The following is a 27,519-nucleotide window of genomic DNA, read 5'->3' as shown; positions in this document are numbered from 1 at the left end:
CTGGAGTGAATTTCAGTCAACCTGGAAAACCTCTTCTTATAAATATAATGATAAAGGCCCTCTCAGATAAGGGTAAGATTCAAGTCCCTACTCTCTCACCAACAGATAAAAAATATGGCAGAACTGCCACTTGCTCTTATTTTTTTAAATATATATTCCTAGATTCTGTTCTGTTTGCTAATATTTTGTTTAGAAAACTTGCATCTGAATTCAATAAGTGATTTTTAGTTCTTTTGTTTTGTCAGATGAGACTCATAAAGAATTTATTTTATACATCTTTTCAAAGAACTATCTTTTGGGTTCATGCAGATTCATTTAGGTTTTCTAATGCTTTTTCACATTTTTCTATTTCCCTAATTAAAACTTTCATCTTAAAACTTTTAAAAACAATATGCATAATTTGATTCTATATATGCATTAATGTGAAAGTGGATATGTGCATATATAATACACAGAAACTGAAGCTGTATTGAAAAGCACTGTGGGCAAATTTTGTTTTTTACTCTACTACAAAATTCTAAACTTTGAAGAGTGCATGTATCTTATGTAACTATTTTAACACTGAAGGAGTAACAACAGGTGATAAACTAAGAAAATCAGGTTTAACTGTATTTTGACATCTAGATTATTTTCTAGTTCAACAAAATTATCTAGCTGGGACACAACATGCAGTATTAGTTAGGAGCGGACAATTATTAAGATATGTAAGAGTCATTAAAAGAAAAATATAGTTTTAAGTTTTACTAACGGTTTTAATGCAGGCGGAACATCTGGTTTAAACAAATGATTAGTCTTCAAATTATGTTTGTGAACTTAATGCTCTTTTATGAATCTTCCGATTCCCCCACACTCCCACTGTGTCATTAGCTGGTATTTGGTTTTAGAAAGCAATTGAGAATGAGAGGTGCATCTGGTGTAAGCTAAAAAAAAAAAAAGACTAGGATCTGCAGCATCTGAGTGTAGCTTTCAGTGTCTCAGTGAGATCAAGCTATGAAATATTATCTTCCGGATGCTAAAACACACATGAAACAGAAACATAATAGAATGTCAACTAATTAATATATAATGAAAATGTAACTGTCACATATAAAAATAATTCTGTCCACATATGGTCAAGTCATATGAAAAAAACAAATCATAATCAGAAGACACTTTATTCCTTTACCATAAGAAATCACTCAAATTTTTACTCATATTAACTCATTTCTTCCTCATAATAATCCATAATAACCCTAGGAAGTTGATAATATAAGCTCTTAGCCAAGAATCTATGTGTGATCTTTCAAGCCTGACCATAGGTAGCTACGAAGGCTTTACCTGGCAGCCCTCACAGAGGAAAGCAGCCCTCCTTACAGCCTAGGTGGTGCACAGTCAATGTGCTGAGGTCTCTGAAGGGAGTTGCAGTCAAGGAGGACTCAGGGCTCCCTGACAAGCCATGCTTTCAAGCATGTTGACATTCCTAGCCCAGGTGCTTCCATTAGGAGGCCTCTTTAACAAGTGCCTGCCTTGGGTGCCTTTGCTGAAATGTCCTTAGAGGGGTGGGGGGAGCCCTGAAGATACTTTTTCTCCACTCTGGCTCATTACTCAGTACTTTCCCACTCTCAGCCCTTTCCCCTCTCCCTCCCACCTGCCTTCTGGCCCGCAGATCCATAAAACTTCAGGCAGGAGCCTTTGCTTGGGGGCTCCCTCAGCAGTGAGACAATTTCCTGTGTTTGTGTTGATCAGTCTGATCCATGTGACTCTCTCCTGGAGCTGTTCCATGGTGAAAAATGGCACGGGGGAGGACTTGGTGCTTTTTCCACTGCAGCTTCTTGCTTATACTACTGCCTTAAGTGATTAAAAGCTTGAGTGTTACCTTCTTATTGGTTCTTTGTCTTAACTGACCACCATGAAATCTAGCGGCTCAGCTCAGCTCTTGACTCTCCCCTTTTATAGTTGTGGAAATGGAGGTGCTGAGAGCATAAGTGACTTGCCCAAGGTCACATAACTAGTAAGAGGCAATGTTAGATTTCAAACAAGCCTGTTCGACTCCTAAATCCATTCTCTTAACTATATACATCTTCTTCTTGGAAAATATCATTGTCTGTTTTTCCATGTTCAGGTTCTGATATACTCCCATTTGCTTAATTATTAGAGGGCAAGTAATTTCCATCATTTTGATATCCTCATGTTGATGAGTGTTATTATAGAGCTCCAAGTAAGTGAAACATAACTCACTATATGATTTTTTTTTCACTCTGAAGGGCAGCTTGTTGAATAGGCCCTATTGACGTAGCTTTTCAAGGATGTTAGCACGTTAGAGAAGTCTTGCTAGGGATCTGTACAAGAAAAAGACACTCGTCTCTCCTTTATCCTGCTAAAGTTTAGACTGAAGTATCTCAAATATTTTGAAAAATACAATTTGGTTAAAATTATTCCAAAATAACATATTTTGAAAGAAGTAGTATCATTTAAAAATTGTTTTTCCACACACTTCAAACCTTTTCCTCATTGTTTCTATTATAGCCCAAAGGTATGTCAATAAAAAGCCAGGTTGCTCTTGAAAACATTGCACATTTCTGCTTTAAGAATCAGTACTCAGTCCATTCTGTACATCTGTGTCCTTATTCCTGTCCCACCCCTAGGTTCATCAGAACCTTTTTTTTTTTTTTTTTTCTTTTTAGATTCAGGGAGATCAGGTCAGTGCTCTGTGACCACCTAGAGGGGTGGGGTGGAGATATGGGGATATATGAATACATATAGCTGATTCACTTTGTTATACAGCAGAAACTAACACACCATTGTAAAGCAATTATACTCCAATAAAGATGTTAAAAAAAAAAAAAAGAATTAGTATTGTACCAAAACCCAAAAGCATACGTTAAGAAATACTTTGCAAAATATCACTTAAGAATCAATAATCCTTAAATTCTTTGTCAAAATTGTGTGATTTGAACATATTTACAATTATTAAACAAATCAGTGTCTCCAAACACTAAAGGATAAGTAGACACGTATTTTATCTTATAATTATTATAAATATAATAAAATATAAATAGAACATAAATATAATTAATAGAAATAGTGTAACATAATTATATAAGTATAAATTAAATTAAGCATATATACGTGTATTGCCATCTTTACCTGAAATAGACTTGAAATGGATAAAATACCTGTCTGTGGATTATAATTTATTCTTCACATCCATTCTCTTAAATATAAGTGATGGATGGAATAAAATATAACTTGAATTCATCTGATTTTCCTCTTTATGACCTGATCTATTTCATTTATTTATCTATTTATTCAGTATATATCTGTTATCCATCTATCATGTGCTAGAACAGAGGACAGGATGATGAATTGGACCTTGTCCACAAGGACTTTTCATTTTAGAGTGAGACAATGCCAGGGTTCAGCACTGGTTATTATAGGGTGACACAGGAAAAGTTACCTAATCTCGCTTATAGAAGAGAACACTTCTTAGAAGAGATAACAACTGATGAGTATCTTAAAGTATGAATAAAATTTGCCCAGCAAACAAAAAAGGAAGGGCAGTACAGACAAAGAAATTTTAAGAACTCATTTTATAGAGGGGGAAAATAAGTAGGGATCTGCTGAAAACTCCAAGTCATTGGTTTTGTTTAGATTTGACCCTACATTAGTCAGTTGCAGTGACAGTGTTTTTAGACAGGGTCATGGTTAGATTTCCATTAAATACAGCTCTTGCTGGCATTTTGTCAGGTGGAGTTGTCAGGACTGAAGGCAAGGAGAGTAGTTAAACACAGGGGCTCTTAACCAAGGGTTCTTGGGCCCCTAGAGGGGCTGTGGATAGAATTTATGAGCTTCTTGAACTTGATGGCGGAAATGTTACATTAGTTTTGGGTCTTACATTTAGGTCTTTAAACCATGTTGAGTTAATTTTATATATAGCATAAGATAAAAATCTAACTTCATTTTTGTGTCTGTGGCTATCCAGTTTTCCCAACACCATTTGTTAAAGTGATTTCCCTTTTTAAAATAATATTTATGCCAATTACTATTTCAAACTGTATTACATATTAATCCCACTGTTAGAATACTTTATGTAATATAATAATAAAGAAGTATATTACTATATCACATAAAGTATGCTGATAGGTGTATTTCAATATAATTTATTTTGTTGTAATCCTTTATAATTTATTTTATAAATTTATTGATTTTATACATATTAATTTATGATATAAAATATTTATTTTGAGCCTATTTATTTATTTTAAATATTATGAGAAGGGGGCTATGGGTTCACCAGACTGCTACAAGGGTCATGGCCTCAAAAAATATTAAGATGAAATTAGAACACTCCCTGACACCATGCACAAAAATAAACTCCAAATGGATTAAAGACCTAAGTGTAAGGCCAGACACTATCAAACTCTTAGAGGAAAACATAGGCAGAACACTCTATGACATACATCACAGCAAGATTCTTTTTGACCCAGCTCCCAGAGAAATGGAAATAAGAACACAAATAAACAAATGGGACCTAATGAAACTTAAAAGCTTTTGCACAGCAAAGGAAACCATAAACAAGACCAAAAGACAACCCTTAGAATGGGAGAAAATATTTGCAAATGAAGCAACTGACAAAGGATTAATCTCCAAGATTTACAAGCAGCTCATGCAGCTCAATAACAAAAAAACGAACAACCCAATCCAAAAATGGGCAGAAGACCTAAATAGACATTTCTCCAAAGAAGATATACAGATGGCCTACAGACACATGAAAGAATGCTCAACATCATTAATCATTAGAGAAATGCAAATCAAAACTACAATGAGATATCATCTCACACCGGTCAGAATGGCCATCATCAAAAAATCTAGAAACAATAAATGCTGGAGAGGATGTGGAGGAAAGGGAACACTCTTGCACTGTTGGTGGGAATGTAAATTGATACAGCCACTATGGAGAACAGTATGGAGGTTCCTTAAAAAACTACAAATAGAACTACCATACGACCCAGCAATCCCACTACTGGGCATATACCCTGAGAAAACCATAGGTCAAAAAGTGTCATGTACCACAATGTTCATTGCAGCTCTATTTACAATAGCCAGGACCTGGAAACAACCTAAATGTCCATCGACAGATGAATGGATAAAGAAGATGTGGCACATATATACAATGGAATATTACTCAGCCATAAAAAGAAATGAAATGGAGGTATTTGTAATGAGGTGGATGGAGTTAGAGTCTGTCATACAGAGTGAAGTAAGTCAGAAAGAGAAAAACAAATACAGTATGCTAACACATATATACGGAATCTAAGGGAAAAAAAAAGGCCATGAAGAACCTAGTGGCAAGACGGGAATAAAGACACAGACCTACTAGAGAATGGACTTGAGGATATGGGGAGGGGGTGGGGTGAGATGTGACAGGGTAAGAGAGTGTCATGGACATATATACACTACCAAATGTAAAATAGATAGCTAGTGGGAAGCAGCCGCATAGCACAGGGAGATCAGCTCGGTGCTTTGTGACCACCTAGAGGGGTGGGATGGGGAGGGTGGGAGGGAGGGAGATGCAAGAGGGAAGAGAAATGGGAACATATTGTATATGTATAACTGATTCACTTTGTTATAAAGCAGAAGCTAACACACTATTGTAAGGCAATTATACTTCAATAAAGATGTTTAAAAAAAAAAAAAAAATTAAGAATTCAGAGATTGTTCCAAGACTTCAGGCAACAGATGAAGTCTTGTACTAGAGCAATGGTATTAAAAAATACGTACAATGAAGAAATAGGCAAATTCAGCATGACTTAGCAATTAAATAAATGTCAAGAACCAAAGATAAGGTGAACTCAGTGATGCCTACCAACGTCTTAACTTGGGTGATTTGATTGGTTGGTGGTGGGTAGTTCTGGAACTTAGTGGGGAAGCTGAATTTAAACCATGGGAACTGCCAGTAATCACCCATGGGGAGAAGGTAAATGAAGAAACTGACTCAGGATAAAGCCATGGAAAACCAACATTCAAGGCCAGCCAATTTATTATTATCAGATATGGTATCATGCACTGTATATAATGTGTCAGCAAATAGAACTCATATGTAAAGAATAAAACTTCAACAAGCAATTGGTGGTTAATCTGTAAAGAATCATTTGTTATGATTCTACTCTGCATTTATAGTTTTTGTACCTGCAATTATTTGCACGCAAAAAAAATACAGCTACTGGTGCCTAATTATAGCCACAAGCATCCAAATTTTCCCTCAGAAGAATAACACAAAGAGATACCATCTGTGAAAGTGCAGTAAATCCCTCACACCTTTCCTGCTCCACATCCTGTAAGGTTGGTGGACACATTCCCTTTGGCTTCTGTCTTGGGCTTTATTCTTGCCTGATCTCATTCATGCATTATAGGCTAATAACTAATAATCTGAAAGTCAGTAGGCCTTTCCTCTTATCCAAACATTATGATTTTCCCCCTTCATATAAAATGTACTACGGTATGGGCAGACTGAAAAATGGAAGCCATTTCTGAAGCACGTCATTTGCTTTGTTAGTGTGGACAGATTCAATTTTTCATTCACATGTGATTTTACAAGGTATGCAACTTGAACACTGTTGAACAAAGATGATATCTCATACAAATTTCTGCTTAAAGGTGACAAGCAAATTATGTTACTTTACTTTTTAAAGAAAGTTTTAGCCACTTATTAGAAACACAGCTGTCAGTTTGGTCAAGTATATTCACATTTCTCTGTTATTAGGACCATCAAGAAGTTTAATAATTGTCCCTTGGAATTTGATTTTCTACAAAAGTGCTATAACACAATCAGTACTATTGCAAATAATCATTGAACTGTGTGAAGATAGTTATGATTTCAGATGGGAAACATATAATAATAGATGAGAAATATAAAACCCAGGGTAATTCTTGATAAAGATTCTGTTCTCATACATATGTCAGTAATAATAAATGTGGGGACAACATAGCCTGCTTTATGAAAGTGAAACAGATTCCCAGCAGAATAATTTCCAAAGGCTTTAACGAGAGCTCAAATATTACTTGCTTATCATTTAATCATATTAAACACTTTGAATCTAATAAATCCTCTGTTGTAGAAATACTATACACTTTAAGAATGGGAAATTGGATAGTTTATTAGGCTAATGACTAAAACCAGAATGTAATATATATTTCTTCTGTATGAAATATATATTTCTCCATTCTATTTATAGTGTTTAGAATTGTCATAAGGTATTACCATGAAGGTTTTAGGGGTAAATGAAGGCTTAGGAATTCTAAAATTTTCACTGGTTTTTATTTCCTATCTAAAAATTTCAGTGACTAGGAAAGTACATTTTTGTTCTACTACCTTTTTCTCAGTGGTGTATGAGTCACAAAGAGTTGAAGTAGCAGTTACACACCAGCCTTAAGTTTATGGACAATGGGCCACATGCTTAGACATTAGAAATATGGTAACATAATTTAGATTTATCAAAAGGGATCAGGTTAAGAAAATGAGAATTTGTAAAGGGGGAGTATCGTTCTAAAAAGAGAGTTAATTAGAAGCAAAAAGAATGTCCTGTCATACATAACTAAACATTTCAATGGATGCAGTAAAAATTCAAAATACTATTAATGACATGATAAACATACGCCATTCTTGTGAAAACAAGAGGTAGAAGAATCTTTTGAGACATTAAAAAGGATAATGCTACTCACATCCTGAGCTACCATTTGTTGACACCAGAGTCAGGTTGGAAGGCCATGGATTCCGAACAATATCTTGCCAATGAATTGTGTCTGTATAACAAAGAAACTTGTTCTGGTCTACATAGACTCCACCATTTAGGATTTCTGTATTAAAACAAACAAACAAACATAGATTTGTTGTCAAACTTTTTGATGATAAAAGGTAGTCAATAAAAATGATTTACTGTTAAGCTATTTTCAGTGTTAAATTACAGTTACTTTGTTAATAGCCAAGATATCTTTAAAAATATCTTTTTCCTGAGCCATACAGGTTGCAGAAATTTGAAAACCTTGAACAATACAAAGAAAAACAACCACTCATAATTCAAGCACTCAGAGAGAAACACTCTTCACTTTTTGGTACGGATGTTATCAGTCTTTTTTTATTTTCTCTGAAATTGGAATAATATTGCATATAATATTCATAACCTGCTAGTTTTGTTAATACTAAATTGTGAGTATTCAATGGTAATTAAATATTATTCTATGTTATTTCCAAGGAGCATATAATATGTCAGGGTATAACTTAAACAGTACTTATTTAACCAATCCCTTCTTATTGGTAATTTAACTTGTTTATCTCTGATTAGTTCTTTAAATTTTTTTCTATAAATAACATTCACAGATTGTGAATATTTTTAAGACAGATTGTGAATATTTTTAAGACTTTTGCTACAAATTGTCAAATTTCCCTTAAAAATATTGTTTCAGTCAATGTGACATTGACAGGAATCAGTTAGGTAAGTAATTAGCGCAAAGTGGAAGCCAAAATTAATGCTTCGATCACAAAAGTGTTCTTTGTTCATCTCAAATGTAGTCAACAGAATTGCCAATTATTCGTTAAGAACAACACAAAGCAAGATATCATAAAAATGCTCTGGTTCATTGGAATAAGGGCAAGATTGTGGGATTATGTGCATCCGAGCCAAGTTTTACTTGATTCTCTATTTCACAACTCTAGCCTTAATCAACTAACTTGTCCTCTCTGAACAATGGCTGATCATATACATAGATTCTCATTCAGATAGCTTTAGGTTATCCAGAAAAAAAGGTAGATATTCCCTCTGACTATTCTTATCATTTTAAGAAATTGGTGAGAAATACACATAGTATCTTCCTACCCAATATCTACCACATTTTTTCTTCTTGTCCAATACAAGAACAAGTTAGGAGAAATCATATATCAGTCCATAAAGCATCCAGATACAAATAACAAAAGTCCAATTAACAGTAATTTATATAGATAAGGGATGATTTTTCTCACATAATAAGAAACCTATCGGAGGCAGTGTGGATATCAGTTTAGCTGTTCTGCAGTACCCACAACCTGAGATGTATGTTGGCTTTATTCATTCAAGGCATAAGATGGCTGCTGCATCTAAAGGTGTTTGTTTGAATTCAAGGCAAGGTAAAGACAGAAGAGCAAGCAGGAGACTTCCTCCTGGTGAAGTTTCAACTTTCTGTTTGGAAAGAGATGTTTTCCCCAAGGATTATGCCTGCATTACAATGGCCAGAACAATATCTCATGGCCATTCCTACTGCAAGAGAGGCTGAGTAAGCAAGTATTTAGGTGAACATATTGTTATTCAAACAAAAGCCAAATGTGCAGGGGTGTTAGTGAGGAAGAAGAGGCCCATGATATTGGGAAGGCAACTAACTCCATCTCTTGTGCTGGCCTTAAGAAAATCATCTCTCCTGTGCAGTATCCCAAGCTAAACCTTTGAGAGTCCCCTTAAACCAAAAAGGGGCATAAAAGAATGAACGGAAAATACCATAAAAAAAAGGTATTTGTGGAAGTAAGATTGGTGGTCACATATAAAATGCCTTACTACTTTGCATATATAAAATCCTTCAGATTAATTTTGACTTTTCAAGGGTTTCCACATTTAAAATCAATCCCATTTTCCATCATTAATCCTTTCACTGACTATTGGATCCATTTCCTCAAGTGAGGGGGAAAAAAAAAAAAAAGAAACAAAAAGAAATTAGATCATCTTTCTACTTCTAAAACCCAGTTCTTTCCTTTTCATGACCTAACAATACAACCTTCATCAAAGCAGAGGGGAGATGTAAGATGTAATAAAGATGGTGAAAATGGATTTCTACACTAATGTTTGGCATTAAGTCTCTAAGAAATGTGACGATCTCATACTAATAGCTTTCTCATGAGACATTAGATGATGCTCTTCTGCTCTAGGAATAATTCTTCATTAGGTGACAAAGAAAGGAGATTTTGACTGCTATCCAGGAAATGAAGGTTATTTTTCAGTCTACATTTGGAAAAGTTCTACTTAAAAAAAAATGTGAAGAGAAAAGGTAATAGCTCAAACATTGTGGAAAGAGTATATTTTTCAAGAGTTACATTTTAATTCAAATAGTTCATACTGACGGATCACAGTATCCATCTACAACTTCCTATCGAAAAATATTCAAATGGAATCAGATTATATTGTACTGAATAATAATCTCATCAAATCCTGTTCTTGGATAAAAATTAATCTGTTACCAATGTTGACATTTGTTTCTTAGAAATACTCTGTTCAAGAGCTTGGCTTATACTTGGAAAATGATTTAGAAAAGAGGCAATAATAATTCAAGCATAATCTTACATGTTAAAATTTTAAATTAAGACTACAATCATGATCAATCTGGATGAGACTTTTATCATTCTGAATTCAAAACCCAGCATCTGCTAGCAATTCTGGATCGGGAGGATTTATAAAGTTTTAGCATTTAATAATGTATATGTACATTTTCCCTGAAAACAGTCTTTTTTTCCGTTATGTTTGGTTTGGACCATAATCTGTTGTTGAATGTCATAACCTCACAATCAGAAAGTGTATATTTTATTGATATTTATAGACGTTTTTATGTACTTTTCATCTTACATTTTCTTTTGATCAACTTGATTACTTAAACATGTGTCAGAAAATAATGTCAAAATTGCACTTATTCATTTATATGGTTTACATTATTTTATAAGTTTATACAGTGTTAAAATATTAATTTAATATGCTTCTGTGGGGAAATATTTAGTTAGATTTATTGCTGGACTAAGCAAATTCTAAGGAAAGGTATTGACCTGCAAGAAAGTTGTTAAAAGACACAGATTATTTGCTGGACAAAAGGGATAGCTAATGTGTCTGCCTTCACTGACTATAAAGGCTTTTTTAAAATTATATGTTTAGATTAGAAAAAGGGACAAAGATTGGAAAGAGAAAAGCTTGGTAAGGTATTTAGCCAGGATGATACCAGGAAAGTGTCTGGCTGTACTTTAAATCTACCTTTGCTAACAGATTAGTTTCTATCAGTTTTATTAAAGATTTATTAGAAGGTACCACCTTTGTTACACCAAGAGTTTCTATCCCATTAGCATGAAATAAAGTGATTAATAATTATATTTTAAGACTGTGACAAAAAGACAATTTCTAAGGAAGAAAGGCAAATGAGACCCAGACTTCACTGATATTCAAACAAAGATGCCTGGAAGTGTGGAAGGACTCAAAACATGTTGAATAACTAAGAAGTCCAAGGTAATCTCATTACATTGAATTTCACTTACCCTGTAGGAAATATATCACAGTAATAAAGAGAGACACAAATAGATTCTTGGTCACTGAAACAATTGGTAGAAAAAAATCTGTTATGAATTTTCTTATCATATTATATAAAAATATTTCCAGCAAGTTCACAAAACTCTGTCTCCTTTAAAAATGCCACCATTAAATATAATAAGATATATTAAATACAACTTTCTATGAAAAAAAGTATAATTTCATTTCTTAAAAAACTCCACTAAACACTTAAATATGTTTGTGTCTCAAACACTTCCTACTAGATTAATACATGCAAGTCAAGTAAAAAAAGGAAAAAAAAAAAGCATGACTTTTTTTTTTGTATTCAGAGTAAGTAAACTGTAATCCACACTACTCTCCAATGTGTTAAATTTAACATATATAGCACATGATTTGTAACTGAAGTAATTAGACTAAACTCCACGAAGGCAAGGGCTATTTTTCAGAGCTGTATCTATAGCATCAAACTTGGAGCAATATTTAGTCAATGAATATTTGTTAAATTGAACTGAAAAAAAATGTACCCTGATATTTGTCACCAACACTGATCAATTAACTTCTGTTATAGTTCCTAATTTTAAATTATATTCTGACAAAATCAAAGTAAGAATGAAAGTTATCTTTTTTCCATAAACACTCTACAGTTGATTTTTATTGGTCCTACATTTCATTAAGCCAGGGGTCATTTCTGTTTTGTTCAAAACTGTATCCCCAGTGTCTATCATGCAAGGCACAAGCCAGATACACAATAAATGTTTGCTTCATAAAAGAAAATATAATATCTGGAGTATAAAAAAATGAAATACATATATAATTTTGAGGTTAGAGTTTTTATAAGTTGAAAGAGAAATAGCTTTTATTACATAAAATGCTGATAATTGATAATGTGCAAAATTACTGCAGGCAGTACATTTAATATTTATAAGGTACACTTAGATATATTCATTGGTATCCCTAAACCTATTTTGTGTACCAAATTCAGTTATCATTTATCAGGTGAATAATGATGATTATGAGCTATCTCAGACAGATAAAATACCCCCAAACCTGTACAAATTACCTAGCATGTGCTATACAAAAGTCTAAATGCATGTTTTTATATTGAACCATAAATCTACCTCATATTGTTCCTTAAATTACTTTTTAGAAAGCTGTAAAGTGTCAATATGACATTTTAAAGAAGGTGTAAAGTACTTGTGTCTCAGCGTTCCAATCCACAAGGTTTGTACATTTAACCATTTCTTCCCTCAATTCTCATTTGCATGAGTCTAATGAAGACGGAAATGTTTGTGTTATTTAAATAGTTACTTTGTGCTTTTCATTTCTTTTCAAATGCTAGTTATTATAGTGAATTTGGGGGATGAGTTACCATTAAGAGAATCACTGACATTTTGCAAACATATTCTTGCAAAAGAAAATGTGATAAAATACTGAATCTTGGCTGTTTTTTGCCCCTGCCTTGTAAGAAATAGCCTGATTGTGATGTAGCATCCCTGCTGAAAATACAGATTAATATGACCTTCTTAGTAGGTTTAAGGAGTCAACAAAATTGCTTTGACCCCCAAGCACAATTCATAAATAAGACTGAATGTCTTTCTCTTTTTACAAAACAAAGATTATAATTTTAAATGCAGTTAGCCATATTTCACTTTAGTCTACGTGATCAGTAACAATAGTAAACATTTTACCTCTACTCACAAAGCTAACAAGCACAATGATATAAGAAATATCTAATAAGCAAGGATGAAATACCTAACCTCAATCCCTGACTGCGTATTTAAATGTCTTGTTTTGCATGGGTGCATTTACAGGTCAACCTTAGAATTAAAATGATAATAAAAGTAAATAAAGATTAGAAATATTGCACTTGTCTAATTGGGAACGTCTGAATAATGCATACATCAGAATTCTATTGCTTATCCAAGCCAAAGGTCACAATCAAGAAGTCAAAGTCCAAAGTGGCAAAAGCCCATTTTCAAGATGAAGCTACAGGAAGCAGTTACTGGATTTTCTCAGACATAAAGCAATGTATCTTTCTCACTGTCATCACCTTAAGCCACGAAAGTCTGTTGGCAGATAATGATACAAAAGTAATATAGCTCACATATTCCACCTGTGATACTTAATACATCATCTCTGGAATGGACTTGGGCCAGAGATTCCTGTATCTTTCCCAAACCCAGACCTTTCAGCTGGGAGCACAATGAATTGCTGCTACCCCACTGGGTCAGCCCTCAAGGTTCATTATTAATAAGCTGAGACTCTAAAGGCTAATGAGAACCGGGTGCTTGAGGAGACAATGGCTCATTCATCATCAATCAAGCTTTGAAGTTTTTATACAGATGATTTAAGGAGAGTTGAAGTGTGCAAAATTGAAATGTCACATTTGTATTGGGAGTGGGGAGAAGGTGATAATGTAAATGAGTGATGTAACCTTCTGTATTTCAGCTCGATGATCAGAGTCAAAAGCTCATGGATGCGGATACTGGATACCAAATGTTAGGAAATAACAGTGGACAGTTTTTCAAACAGAGCAAGGCAATTTCAAGAAGAAATTATTAGATTCATTGACTGAAAGTTAGCTTAAGATAGAAAATAGTGGCAAAAATATCTTGATTTCAACTGAAGGAGCTTAGTAATTCTCTCCATAATGTTCCAATGTACGAATACTTCAGGACCCAAAACAATTCTCAGTTTTCGATATGTTGTAGCTTGAGTCCTAGCTCTGCTGAGAAGTCTACTATGACCATCTAGTTTTCAGAGGTGAATTGCCTCTAACTTTTATGACACTGATGATCTAAACCATTCATCTAACAGAACAAATGCCACCTTATCTTCTTTATTCTTTTGTATATTGTCTCCCCTATCATAATGTAGGTCTCTAGAGGATAAGAACCATGACATACATCTTTCTGGGGCCCTGGTACCAAAGAAAGTGTCAAGCACATAGTAGAAATTCAAATGGTTTTGATGATTATAATGATACTGACATCTTCAGAACATGACTAACATTTGTAAAAAGTTCTTAGTTGCTTAATTAATAACATCATAGTGATATCTTCTCCTTATGCACTAGATGATGTTTACATTATAAACTACATAAAATATTGAATACAATATGTGCGATCTTAATGTATAAATTCTTTCTATCCATTAGGAAAGTAGTAATCCACTTAAACATTCATATTATCTGGAAAAATTTAAAAATAAATTTTGTCTTGTAACTGGTTTTAAATTACAAATACAGAATTTCCTTCTCAAATTGTTCTCTTACCTCATTATATAATTCTATGTGTGTGTCAACATGTTTGATATTTTTCTTCTAATAATTTCTCCCAGACTTGTACTCCCCCTGTATTTCCTTATTTCCATTACAAAATAACATGCTGTAAAAGTCAATTAGACTCAAAACTTGAGATTTGTAATTAATACTTCCAGCTCAATATTTAGTCAATCATGACACCCTAAATAAAATTCTCATAATGTTTATTTTAATTTATCCCATTCTTTTTTATATTCCCTGCTCCTTCTTAATTTAGGTTCTATTATCTCATACCAGATTCAACGTTTTGCCTCTAAGCTACCATCTCCACGAATCCATCTTACGTATTAAAGTCATAATATATTGTATATTATAGCTAGGTAGATAGAAAGATAGAAAGAAAGATAGAGAGGTAGATAGCTATACTATAGGTAGGTGGGTGGGTAGAGAGATAGATTAATATTTCTCTATTAGGGCTTTGAGTATGAAAGCAATAATATTCAATGTAGTTAACTGGGTAAAACTAAGTTCAAAATCTAGTTTTTCACTTGCTAGATGCGTGACCTTGTATACATTTATGAGACTCAGTTTGTTCAACTCTATAATGGGAATATTGTAATCATAGGATCTGTCACACAGTTGTTGATTATATTACACTTTATATTTAGTAATTACTCAAATAGCCATTCACTGATTATGTTGTCTCTTAAAGAGGGTCCCTGCAAACAGCCACAAGACAACTATACAATACTTATGTCTCATTGGTCTGAATTCAGTCATGGAGCCACAGCTGGGCACGAAAGGCAGCGAATCACAGTCTTTGTACTGAGTGTTATATGTCTAGTTAAACTTTATATACTATTTAAAACTTAGACAGATGTAATGGAAGTGGGAGACAACAAGCAGTCTTTGCCACACTGACTCAAAAGAAATCTCTTGGCATCTTCTATATACTTATAAAACATAAATCTTATGAATTGAACAGGCATAAAGATTTTTTCCTAAATTTGTACTGAAGGACAATATACATACATAGATGTGCATATATCATATGCAATGTGTTTTTACAAACTGAACACACTTATGTACTCGGCACTCGATCAAGACATAGAACACTCCAGCACAACAGAAGCCTTCCTCATATTTCACTCTCTATTGAAATCTTTATCCTGGCTTTGAGCAAGATTGCTTTCACATAGTTTTGTACTTTATACATAAATGGGATAATAGTGTCTGCATTCTTCTTGTCTGACTCCCTTTTGCTCAACACTACATTTGTGAAATTCACCCATATTGTTCATTTTCATTGCTGTATGGTATTGCATGTTTTGTCTATTCTACATTGATGGGCATTTGGGTATTTTCCATTTTGGCTATTACAAATAGTGCTGCTAGGAACATCCTAGGATATGCCTTTAGTGACCACATGTGCACATTTATGTTGTAGACATAAGTAGAAGTGAAATTGCTGGACCACAGTGACAGTTTTCCGAAGTGCTTTTTGCCAATTTATATTCCCAACCATAGGGTATGAGAAATCTACTTGCTTCTTAACCTTGTCAACCCCTGTTTTTTTCTATCTATTTCTTTGTAGCCATTCTGGTTAGTGTTAAGTGGTATCATTTTAATTTGTACCTCCCCAATGATTAATAAAGTTTAGCCTCTTGCATACTATTTTTGAAGTGTAATTTTTTAAGTCAAGAGGTTTATTTCCATTTACTTGAAAATGGATCTTCCTATGTGTGAAACATTTACAAAGCACTGAGGTAAACCTGATCTCTATTTGAGGTTATTAGGAAACAACTGAGTAATTAATGTACCAGATGTTACCCTCCTAACTTTTTAATTTTGGGGGGGGATCTGACTCAATGTTTTGAAAGTGATATTTTACAATATATTAGAAAAATACATTAAAACTATATCAATAATTATAAAAATACAGAGCAAAGTATGGCTTCTGGAAGTTGGATGAAAAAATTCACATTAAGTGAATATCTCTCTCATAAAAGAGATGAACACAATCAAAATTATATAAAAAAGAAAGAAAAATTCACTATTTTCTTGTTATTAAACTAGAACACTCCTTTACATAAAGATCAAATATTTTATTCCCGTATCCACCAGAAAGCCTTCATTACAGACAACAATCCTCTTTAAATAACTGCTCCAACTTTCCAGAAAATGTAATTGCTTCAGTAGAACAAATCCATAGAGTTCAATGTTTTCATTACGAATAAGGGGCAAAGTCATATTAGTGCCCAGAAATGATTTGTCCCTTTTGCTTAAGGCTTTAATACAATAAGCCTGGGATACACTACAAGGTCACTTTCAAATATCTCACCTACGATATTAGTTTATATAGTTTTAATAACTCTTCTCACAATGTGTGATTTCTTCACTACTTCTTTAGAGTATTTCAGAAAAGTATGATTTCTCTTGATGACAGTAACAAATAATATTGCTGTATGTGTTTGTTGCTGGCAAGCTAAGACTTGCAAATAAAAAATAAAGCAAGAGAAAGCAGAATGATTTAATCTTGTAAAATGATTATAATACGATTTTAAGCATCAAGATTTTTAAGAGGCTATTTAAAAATAACAAATACATGGTTTGGGGGCCTGGGTGTCTCTGCTAAAATGTCTATAATGTTAAAGTAATGCCGAAGATAATAAATAAAGACAAAATTTTACAAAATAAAGAAGTCATAAAATAAGAGTGCAAAGAAGCAGATTCTAGAACATTTATAAAACCCACAAGTAGGTCTACATTGACTTCTTTTGAGTAGAGTTTTAATCTGGATACAGTTAGAAAAAGAATGATTGAATAGGAGTAGCCATCATTTTGTAAAGCACAGATTTCAAAACCTGAAATATCAGATATCATGGCAAAATAGAAAGAGAAATAGCTTTGGAGTTAGATTGGTTTGTATAAAGTTTTAAATTAGTATACCTTACATGCAGGAAAATGCACAAACCTTAAACTCTATGTTTTTTAAATATACATGTATATGGCATTTGTGCATCTGTCTACACGCAGCCACCACACAGACAAAGACACAGAATATCTCTATCACTCCAGAAATTCCTCCTTGCTCCTTCCTAATAATGTGTTCCCAAATCCACTATTCTATCACCACAGATTAGTTTTGCCAGTATGTAAGTTTATATAAATCAACAACACAGTATGTATTCTTTTCTCTTGCCTTCTTTTACTTAAAATAGTATTTTTGACATTTATTTATGCTGTTGCCGATGTTAGTAATTTGTTCATTTTTATTGTGTACTATTCATATATATGAATATGACACAATTTGTAGATTAGTTCATATTTTTTAAGCATATCTTTGCTATTTTTACCTGTGTGATTTCAGGCAAGTTAGTTTAAGTTTCTATTCTATTATCTAGAAAATAGGAATAATAATATTTAATTTGTTGGTTTACACTGAGAATGACAATTATGTATATAAAGCACCTGGTACATACTAGGTCCTCACAAAATGGTAGCTATTTCAAAATATGTTTTAAATGTAGTTCAGGAGCCTCCTTTGTTCAAAGTATTTAAACATATGTGCACATTGAATAAAGTATTGGATCTTTTGGGAGGAAAGAAGACCAAATAAAAACTTCTGAGAATCATACAAAATTTTCATAAATTAAGTTTGGTGCTTGGCATAATAATTTTAGAGCTAGATATATTAAGCTAAAATATTTTTAAATGTACTTCCAAAGTTGACTAATAAAAATTGGGGTTATCTGTATTTCATAAGATAAACTGTTCCTGAGGACAAGATCATAAATTCTGTAACTCACTATTTCCCCCATAATGAGTAATCCTGAATATCTAGTTGGGTTAATCCTTTGAGTCATTTCTTGTCATCTCTGTAACTATATTCCATGACAGTGCTTAGAACTGTTAGATTTCCTTCTGTTTAGTTCAGGTTGGTACATAGTTCACAGGTCACAAAGTCTCTGCTGGTAATTTCCAGGTGACCTTCACCTCGGCTGCTACCACCACTGTGCTTCACAGAAATCAGGGTAAAATCCAAAGGGCAGGGACAAGTAAACTGAGCTGTCCTCTTCCATTTCAAGAGTCTGGCATTTTTGCTGAAGCAGAATGGATTCATTAGGAAACACAGAGCACTATTAAACATATCTGTGTAGCTCCGGGTTGGTCAGGGAGGTGGGACTGCTCCAAACTTTTGTTTAAATTTATTAAAGTTTTTTTTAAAAATAACCAATAAATTGTGTATTAAAAACTAGCTGTGTAACAAGTATTGCTGTAATAAGACTGCTAGTTGATATAGGGCAAGAAAGTTCTTTACTCTTGAATGAAGAAAAGATATAATCAGATGTTATATTTGCTCAGAGATTTTAAGAGTTAAAGCTATATATTTAAAATATTTGAAGAAAAAAAAGTTCATTAAAATTTCTTCAGAAACTTATATCATTTTTAATGAATCATCATATCCTATGGCTCCTAGGAACACCACTCTCATTATTTTCATATTGTGACATCTGATGTCATAACAGATGGCTCCACTATTCAGTGGTATAGCTCTGTAACCTGTATTGTCATGTCTTCTAAATTAAGATATACTTTTATCTTAGGATGCTTCCATTTTTTCAGGGTTAATAAATACGATTTAAAAATTATCTGGGGTATCTGGCTGCTCTTTGAGGCTGGACATGAAGAAATGACCCAAGTGCCAAGATGCCTAACAATGTCAGATGGTTCAGTCAACTTGAGAAGCTGACATTCAAGAAGGAAAAACTACTGGGGTGTAAATATCTGCACAGGCTATGGGGTCAGACTGGGTAACCATGACACCCCCATAGATCACCTGTGAGATAACATTAGTTATCCACCCCAAGTCTCAGTTCCCTTACCTATAAAATGAGGATATGGATATTAATATTACCTCCCTCACAGGGAAGTTGTAAGGAGAAAATGAATTAATACATGTAAATACTCACCACAGTGTCTGTTATGTGGCAAGCATTCAATTGATGTATTATTATTATTATTGCTATTATTACTATTAAGGGGAAGATAAGAAAAGTTCTCTGGTAAACTGATTTCTTCTGTCCTGCTTGATAATTATCTCTGCTCCCTCTTATAAATACACTTTTGAGAGAGCTAAACTGGGTTAGGATTATTAGGCCAAGTTAGAATATGTGGGTTTGCATTTGCTCATTTTTAACAATTATTTTCAACTTATATAAGTTTCAGATGCCCTTTTAGGAGCATATTATAGGTTCTAGAAACTCATAAAATTACTTAAGATGCTAAATTCAGAATTTTCTTTTTTTGGGTGGGATTCCTATACCCCAAAGGCATAACAAAGGAGACACAGAATAATAAAGCAAGGTGCCAAATGCCTCACACACAGACAGGGATCAAACTAGGATTCAAGGGCCTATCAGGTTCCAAAGCCCGCTGTTGATCACCTCACTCTAATACCTCTTGGTAATACTGCCATTGTTTGAATATATTTATAATCCAATGTATCTCTCAATGTATCTCTGTATCTCTTACAGAAGTCCTCTGAGTTAATTATTACTAGTCTAATTTTACAGATGAGAAAACAAGTTTAGAGAGGTTAAGTAACTGGTAAGTGTTCTAGAGAAATATGATTCCAACTCATTCTAACTGCCTAGTTGGGATCCTGCTTTTAAACTTTTTATTCTATACTCCCTCCATAATAGGAAGAAAAGACTGAGAAATTTAAAGGAAAAAAAAGTTTAAGTAGAGATGAAGCACAACTCTAGCTTATGTAATCTACTTCTAAGTATAATTAAGAAGTCACAGTAATTTCCCTGAAGTCTTTTTGAAAATACTTTATTGAGTTGAAAGGTAAAATTATGCTTTTAAGGTATCTTTTCTGCATGAAAAACTGTGTATTTAAAAACAAATCCTGGCTCTGTTAGATGTTTGGACTACATCCCAACCTCATCATTGGAGGTGCTTTCCTTTTGCCTCTGTTGAAAGTAGACAATAGGAAAAGGCAGCACAATAAAACTTCAAGAATTCAGCCTACTTAAGGAAAAGCCCTTCAATTCAGTAAAAAGACTGAATTAAAGAAAAGAAAGGCAATTTTATTATGTTCAAGTACTGTGGGAACTCTACCTGTGCTTAGTTTTTGGAAGCTCCACTTTAATGAATAGGGTAAAATGATTTTTAATTACCTTATCCAAAATCATAGCCAGAGTAGAATCTGCCTCTATGTGCTTTGCAACTGCATTTCTAAAGATATGAAAATGGGTAGTTTAAATGTGTAGGGCGTCTGGTTCTCCTAAACAAATCTGCATTTTCCGTATAATGCTTTTTCCTATTAATTGTTGTTGAGCAATTAACACAAAGAGAGCAAAAGAGCAGAGCATTCAAATGAATGAAATCAAATCAATGAAAATTTATTTTAACATTAAGTTTAAATTCTAATCATTTTAATGGCAAGTGAGGTAAAGCTCACATGATGAAAGGAAAAGGAATTCAAAATTAAAACAAATGGTAAAATGTAGATTTATCAAAGTATCTTCTTTGCAGGTAACAGTGTTGAATTGAATTGTACACCACTCGATATTATAAGATGACCGAAATATTTTCTTGGGGCATAAATTTTAAAAAATTATCCTCCTTTCTTTGATATAATTTAATATATTCATCTTTAGATATGTCTATCAGATAACATTTTTAATTTTAATAGTGGAAAAGGAGGGAGGTGATTTTACTTGGGAGTTTGGGACATTTTATTAATATTATTTACATTAATTTCATAAATGTACTGAGAAAAGAGATAAGAATATGATATATGCAGATGAATTTTTATTCTACCTCTAACAAAAGGATATGTTTAATTTCAAAGACTTCATTATTTTCCAAATATATAGTCCTTCACTAAAATTTTCTCACATATGAAGTAGAATTACACAGAAAATTAATCTCCTGTGATAATCTCTATTTTAAGCTACCTAGCCTCGGATACAAGGGCAAAAAGAAAGACAAAAAAAAGGAAAAAAAGGAAAACCAACTTGATCAGCATAAAAATCTGGACTACCATTGGGAATGTTAGCAGGAGTACCACTAGTGCCTTCAGTTCTGCTTTTACCATTGTTACATATACATTTTTCCTTATAATTAAACAACAACACAAACGTATTATTTACTCAAAAGCTATCATATTTTGAGAACTGTTCCTAACAGTTTTCTAAGTGGCCCTGGTCCTCTATTCTCATTTTACTTTAAAGCTTAGAACAATTAGATGGCAACATCTGGCAAATATTGCTCCAAACTAGATGCTAAACATAATTACTTTAAAAGTGTGTTTGTGCTGAGATCAGAAATAAAAAAAAGAATATTACCTTTATACCTTAAAATACATTTTTGAAATTAAAAAAAAATTCAAATGTTGTTCCCTTTGTAATCATTTAATATTTATTTTCTCTGGAGCTTCAAGAGTTATAATCTAAATTGCAACTGAAGGAAGCTTAAGCTAGCTGATGTGCACCTAGCTATTTCCGTGCTTCAAAGCCTACAGAACCATCTGCTTGTTGGCAGGTGTAATTAATTAGCTAAGTGGAAGAGACACTCCCTTTTAGAGTGAATAGGAGGAGAGGAGGGAAAAGTCTATGAAAAACCAATTCTGGGCAGACCAATCCGCTGGGTGCCTCTGGGCAAATTTCCGATGCTGAAAACTCATTGAATTTAATGGTTCTTAATTTCACAAGATTTCTAATTACAGCTAGGATAATAAGATGGGATCCAAGTTGAAAAAAAAGTTGGCACGTTTTCAAGGAAAATCCTTCCACACAATGTAGACATCCTAAAGTGTAGAAGTTCATTTACTTACACATTTTATCCATTTATTCACTCAACTTTGCTAATAAGCAGTTTTGAGTCTATTTGGCTGACAGGTGGCAAATGCATATTTATAATAGGGAAATGTATCAAGTTAAAATTTTTTTTTATCCAAACCAACATTTCTTTTCAGAAGTAGTCAAAGAGAAGTCAATCCAAAGTAATGCATCATTACTCATGTAATAAATTAAAAAAACACTACATTCTAAAATGAGCAAAAATATTATAAAAACCAAAATCATAAATTTCCTATAAAGGTACCTAAATAAATTTCCTATGAATTTTTCTAAACAGCTTACGTTAAGTTTTTATTAAAGGGTCTAAACAATAATAAATTCTACAATGCATCCTCTTGTAAATGCTCTAATTTGCAAAAAGCAGAATTGTGTCTTAAACTCAAATGTCTCCTTGGGCTTGGCCTTCAGTGGATAAGGGGAGGAGGGCTCAAGAAACAGGAGTGGGTTGGACTGGTGGAAATGAGGACACTCTTGCAACTACAGGGTGCAGTGGCCACCTAGCTTCAAGGAGTGTCACCAAGAGACAACGGGAGCTCAGGATTGCCAGAGCTTAGTTTTCTTCATGGAGGCCAGAAATCCAGAATTTATTGGTAAATATCCAAATTTTTAAACATTTGCTGTACCAAGCCAAGCACAGCGGTGGTCCAGTTATGCTCTTTGACTAGCAGTTTACCACATCTAGTTTAGAGTTCCTCAATAACTATCAAGCCTTTACACCAATAACCATATTGAGATTGTATCTCATTGATCAAGTCTTATCAGCTCCTCTACCTAGTGACAGAGAATGGAAAGGGAAGCTGAGGCAGTTCTATAATTTATGAGAGAGCAAAGAAGTAAAAAAGCCCCTACAGTTCCATGAAGACTGGAGTTGAGTGGGCAATTAATTCTATACCACCTCTTCATTCATATTATGATCCTCATTTGTTGTAATGGAGGTGAAATAAGCCTCTGGCTATAGAATGAGGTTTGGTATGTGTGCTGCTGAAATATCACCATGGTACATCATACTCTGACCACTGAAGTCATGTGGATTTTATACAGGTGAAGACTTATAGGTCACCTGAAAGATGAAATCCAGTAACCGGCTGTCATATTAGCATGGTCATGTTTACAAGAGTAACTTAATAGCACAAAGACAACTATACTAAAGGACACTGGAAAGTTAAATCGCAATTTAGATAAAGGGGACAAAAGTAGAAAAAAGTTGCAGTCAGGAATATACTCCCAGACTTTATTGGCCCTAAATTAATCAGCCCGGTGGGGATATATACCTGATACATGGAGAGCAGAGGCAGAAAAGGAGAAAGGGAAGTTTAATCTGTATTTTTCATAATTCTGAATGGGCTTTTGCTAAAAAAAAAAAAAAAAGAAGAAGATTCCTGTGCAATATATAGAATTTCTTCTTTGGAAAGAAATGAATTGAGTGACATTGAGATCCGACTAGCACTGAAATCAAGAGGCCAAAAAACATTCCAAGGAAGCCATTCCATTAGTTAGACTTTCAAAAGAAAGAAATTCCAAGAACTGACATTAGACAAACTAGGATGCTTTCAGCCAGGGGTAGGGTATAGGTGAAATTTTAGCTGCCCATTGTTTTTTATTCTGCTCTAAAAAACACCAGGTAATAGTCAGAAGACTTCCAGGAATCAAATTGTGAACCAAAAGTTGATCTCTTCTCTATACTTAGGACACAAGAATCTTAAGAGACTTGGGCTCTTTCCCCTCACTCCATATCTCAGGGATTTTTTTTTCTTTTTTCTCTTTTCTTTTTTTTTTTTTAGTGCTGTAGCCTCCCTCTCTTGCCCATTTTGGAGGGATGTGGTTATATTGAGTCCTTCTGCAACAAACCTTCATCCCTAATAGTGAGTGTTGCTTCTATCTATGAGCAGTAGTTAGAGCCATTTCAACAGGACTCTATGCAGCCTCTACCTGCCATAGGCTGGAAGTTGGTCTGTGATCCTAAAACCCATGTTTGTTTGTTTGTTTGCTTGTTTCTTGACTCTATTTAGAAGAGTTGGAGAAGAACAAAGATTTGTCTAACAAAATACCTGAGGGCAATAATAGTTTCTGGAAAGGAGTTTAATGGAGAAAATACAGAGTATTCAAGGTCAAAGGAGAAAACATGTATGAGAGAGTATGAGTATAGACAAATAAAGAGAAAGGAGATAAGTGTTTATTTAAAATATTTTGCCAACACATATTATTTACACTGATTTGTTCTAGGTGTTTCAAGAGATGGCTGGCCCCTTCTCCAAACTATATCACCTCTTGGCTATATAACTCTATTGTTTTCTACCTTATTCTCTTGCTTCTAACCAATTAATTTACCATAGTGTACTAATGTAATCATTCAAAAGAATCCTAACAATATTAAAGACCAAGACTTTGAAAAATGGTGAAACTGACATCAAATAATTCAGAAAGTAGTAGAAATTTCAAAATTATATATAGTTAGTATCCTGAGATAATTTGGGGAAAATGTGTAAAAAATGAACACACTTAGAACCCTATAAGAAGAAACAACCGAGGAAGAAACAAATGTTCTTGAAAATGACAAATATCATTTCCTACAAAGGTTTAATAGACGTATTGGAACATAAAATTGAAGAACTCTCCCAGAGAGTAGAAAAAGCAGAGAAAGAAAAATAAGAGAAAAAATTAAAGAAATAAAGGATATATCTAGGAAGATCAACATTAAGGGCTCCAGAAAGAAAGAACAAAGAACACATAGAAGAATAAAATATCAAAGATATAAAGGCAAAATAACATCAGACTTCTCAACAGGGAGACTATATGTTAAAAGGTATACTTCAAATACCATGTGAAATTGCTTTTCGCGTAGCATTTTGAACCCAAATAACCATCAACTGAAACCATCAATAAATAAGTATATAAGGAAGACATTTTTAGATATTCAAGGACCTAGCAAAATTCTCCTTATGATTTTACTAAGGAACACATATGAAGGTATTCTTCAGGAAAACAAGGGAACAAAGGAAAGTAGTGGAAAATATGCAATGCAGGACCCAGCCCAGGAAGTCTGTAAAGAGTAGTATGAGGATGCAGCTGACTTAGAGAAATGAATACTTCTGGTGAAGTAAAACCGAGAGTTCAATAAGAGTGAACTCCAGGAAAAAGGCGACTGATAGAATGCATGATATTATAAAGAGTTTAGCAACAACTGGACTATAATAAAAACAAGTACTGCAAGATAATGGAAACCAAATAGAAACATGAAGAAAAACAAAGAAAAAAAAAAACTACACAAGAAAATGAATATAATTATATTTTTTGTCTCTGCCACAAATGATCTTTAAAAAAATTATAATAATGTGGGACTTCCCTGGCGGTCCAGTGGTTAAGACTTCGTCTTCCAATGCAGGGGGTATGGATTCAATCCCTGGTCAGGGAGCTAAGATCCCACATGCCTTGCGGCCAAAAAAAGCCAAAAATATAAAACAGAAGCAATATTGTAACAAATTCAAGAAAGACTTTTAAAAAAATGGTTCACATCAAAAAAATCTTAAAAAATGTTTATAATAATGTAAATACTGTATATTTTCAATTTTTAGCAAAGAAATATAGTATCTTTTAAATAGTCAAAGAACAAAATTGTTAAGGTTGTTAACATATTCTGTTCAACGGATAATGTCTAAAATTGACAAAACAAAAGTAATCATATTCAAGACATTCAAACATATATTGATAACCATCAGAAGAGACAGCTAAATAAGGTAGAGTAGGCAAAGCAGAGGGTTGTTGATTTTAACCGTGTGAATATGATTTTTTTAGAAAAATACATAGAGGAAAAACAAGCTGAAACAATTCAATAATGGCCACATATAATGGAGATCCCTGAGGCCAAGGCAATATGCTGTTAAGATCATAGTGGCACGTGGCTCTTGAGGTGTAATACTGCGTTCCTTTGAAACCTCTTAAATACTGAATCTCGAAAGATAGAAAATAGAAAGAAATCCAACAGGGATCAGTTCCATGACACATTGTGCATTTACATCATTGTTTGTTACAGGAAATATTTAATGTTCTTCCTATTTCACATATTGTCTTTCTTCGAAGGAATTCTGTGTGCTTCCCATTTACTCTTGCATTCAGTGAAGATTTTTAATAACATCAATATTTAAATAAAAATTTTTTTCTGGGACATTTTCCCATTGACTCTATATTGCTATCCCTATCCTATAATTGTGAAATTCAAGGCATGTGGAAGTTAATTGACTTAGTTCTTCAAGAAAGGATGGTGAGGGCTTCCCTAGTGGTGCAGTGGTTAAGAATCTGCCTGCCAATGCAGGGGGACATGGGTCAAGCTCTGGTCTGGGAAGATCCCACATGCTGCGGAGCAACTAAGCCCGTGCGCCACAACTACTGAGCACCACAACTACTGAGTGCCACAACTACTGAGCCCATGTGCCTCAACTACTGAAGTCCACGAGCCTAGAGCTTGTGCTCCACAACAAGTGAAGCCACCGCAATGAGAAGCCCACGCACCGCAACAAAAAGTAGCCCCCGCTCGCCACAACTAGAGAAAGCCCGCGCGAAGCAACCAAGACCCAAAGCAGCCAAAAATTAAAAAATAAAATAAAATAAATACATTTATAAAAAAAAAAAAAAAGGATGGTGAAATATGTCTCAATTCCTTTGAGAAACATTGTCACTTGTCTCCTATTTTTATAAATCTGACATATTTAATAATACTAATGCTGTAACTACTCTCAAAATTAATTCATCAATAAGCATCAAGAATCTTAAATTAGTAATTCTCTTTTAATTAGAGAATTTGCCAAAACCATAATAAACAAATATTTGTGAGAGTATTATACATAAATGCAAAATATTGGAGATTTGCAAAATATTTAGCACTACTGGACTAATAAACTGTGGTGCATGTATATATGCTAAGTACTATGCAGCTATTGTAAACATGTTTTAAAATAGTTTTAAAATATGAGAATGATTTCATCAATTAAAAATAGCAGAAGTCTAAATACAAGTTAATTGCAATTTGCTTGAAATATACCTTAAGCATATATATTCATAATGCATACATATACAATACATGTAC

At 33.6% G+C, this 27,519-nt stretch overlaps 1 protein-coding gene across 1 annotated transcript in view; it reads right to left on the bottom strand.

The window, feature by feature from the left end:
• ERBB4 (erb-b2 receptor tyrosine kinase 4) overlaps positions 1 to 27,519 on the bottom strand; it is a 1,231,960-nt gene that overhangs the window by 370,021 nt on the left and 834,420 nt on the right. Inside the window, exon 6 of the mRNA XM_082396354.1 lies at positions 7,702 to 7,836. Coding sequence (XP_082252480.1) covers positions 7,702 to 7,836 — 135 coding nt within the window. The remainder of the gene's footprint in view (positions 1 to 7,701; positions 7,837 to 27,519) is intronic.

This window comes from Balaenoptera borealis (assembly GCF_965194805.1).
Source record: "Balaenoptera borealis genome assembly, chromosome: 6".
Lineage (NCBI taxonomy): Eukaryota > Metazoa > Chordata > Mammalia > Artiodactyla > Balaenopteridae > Balaenoptera > Balaenoptera borealis.
The sequence above is the reverse complement of the archived record's forward strand: the minus strand, read 5'-3'. Positions and strand labels throughout refer to the sequence as shown.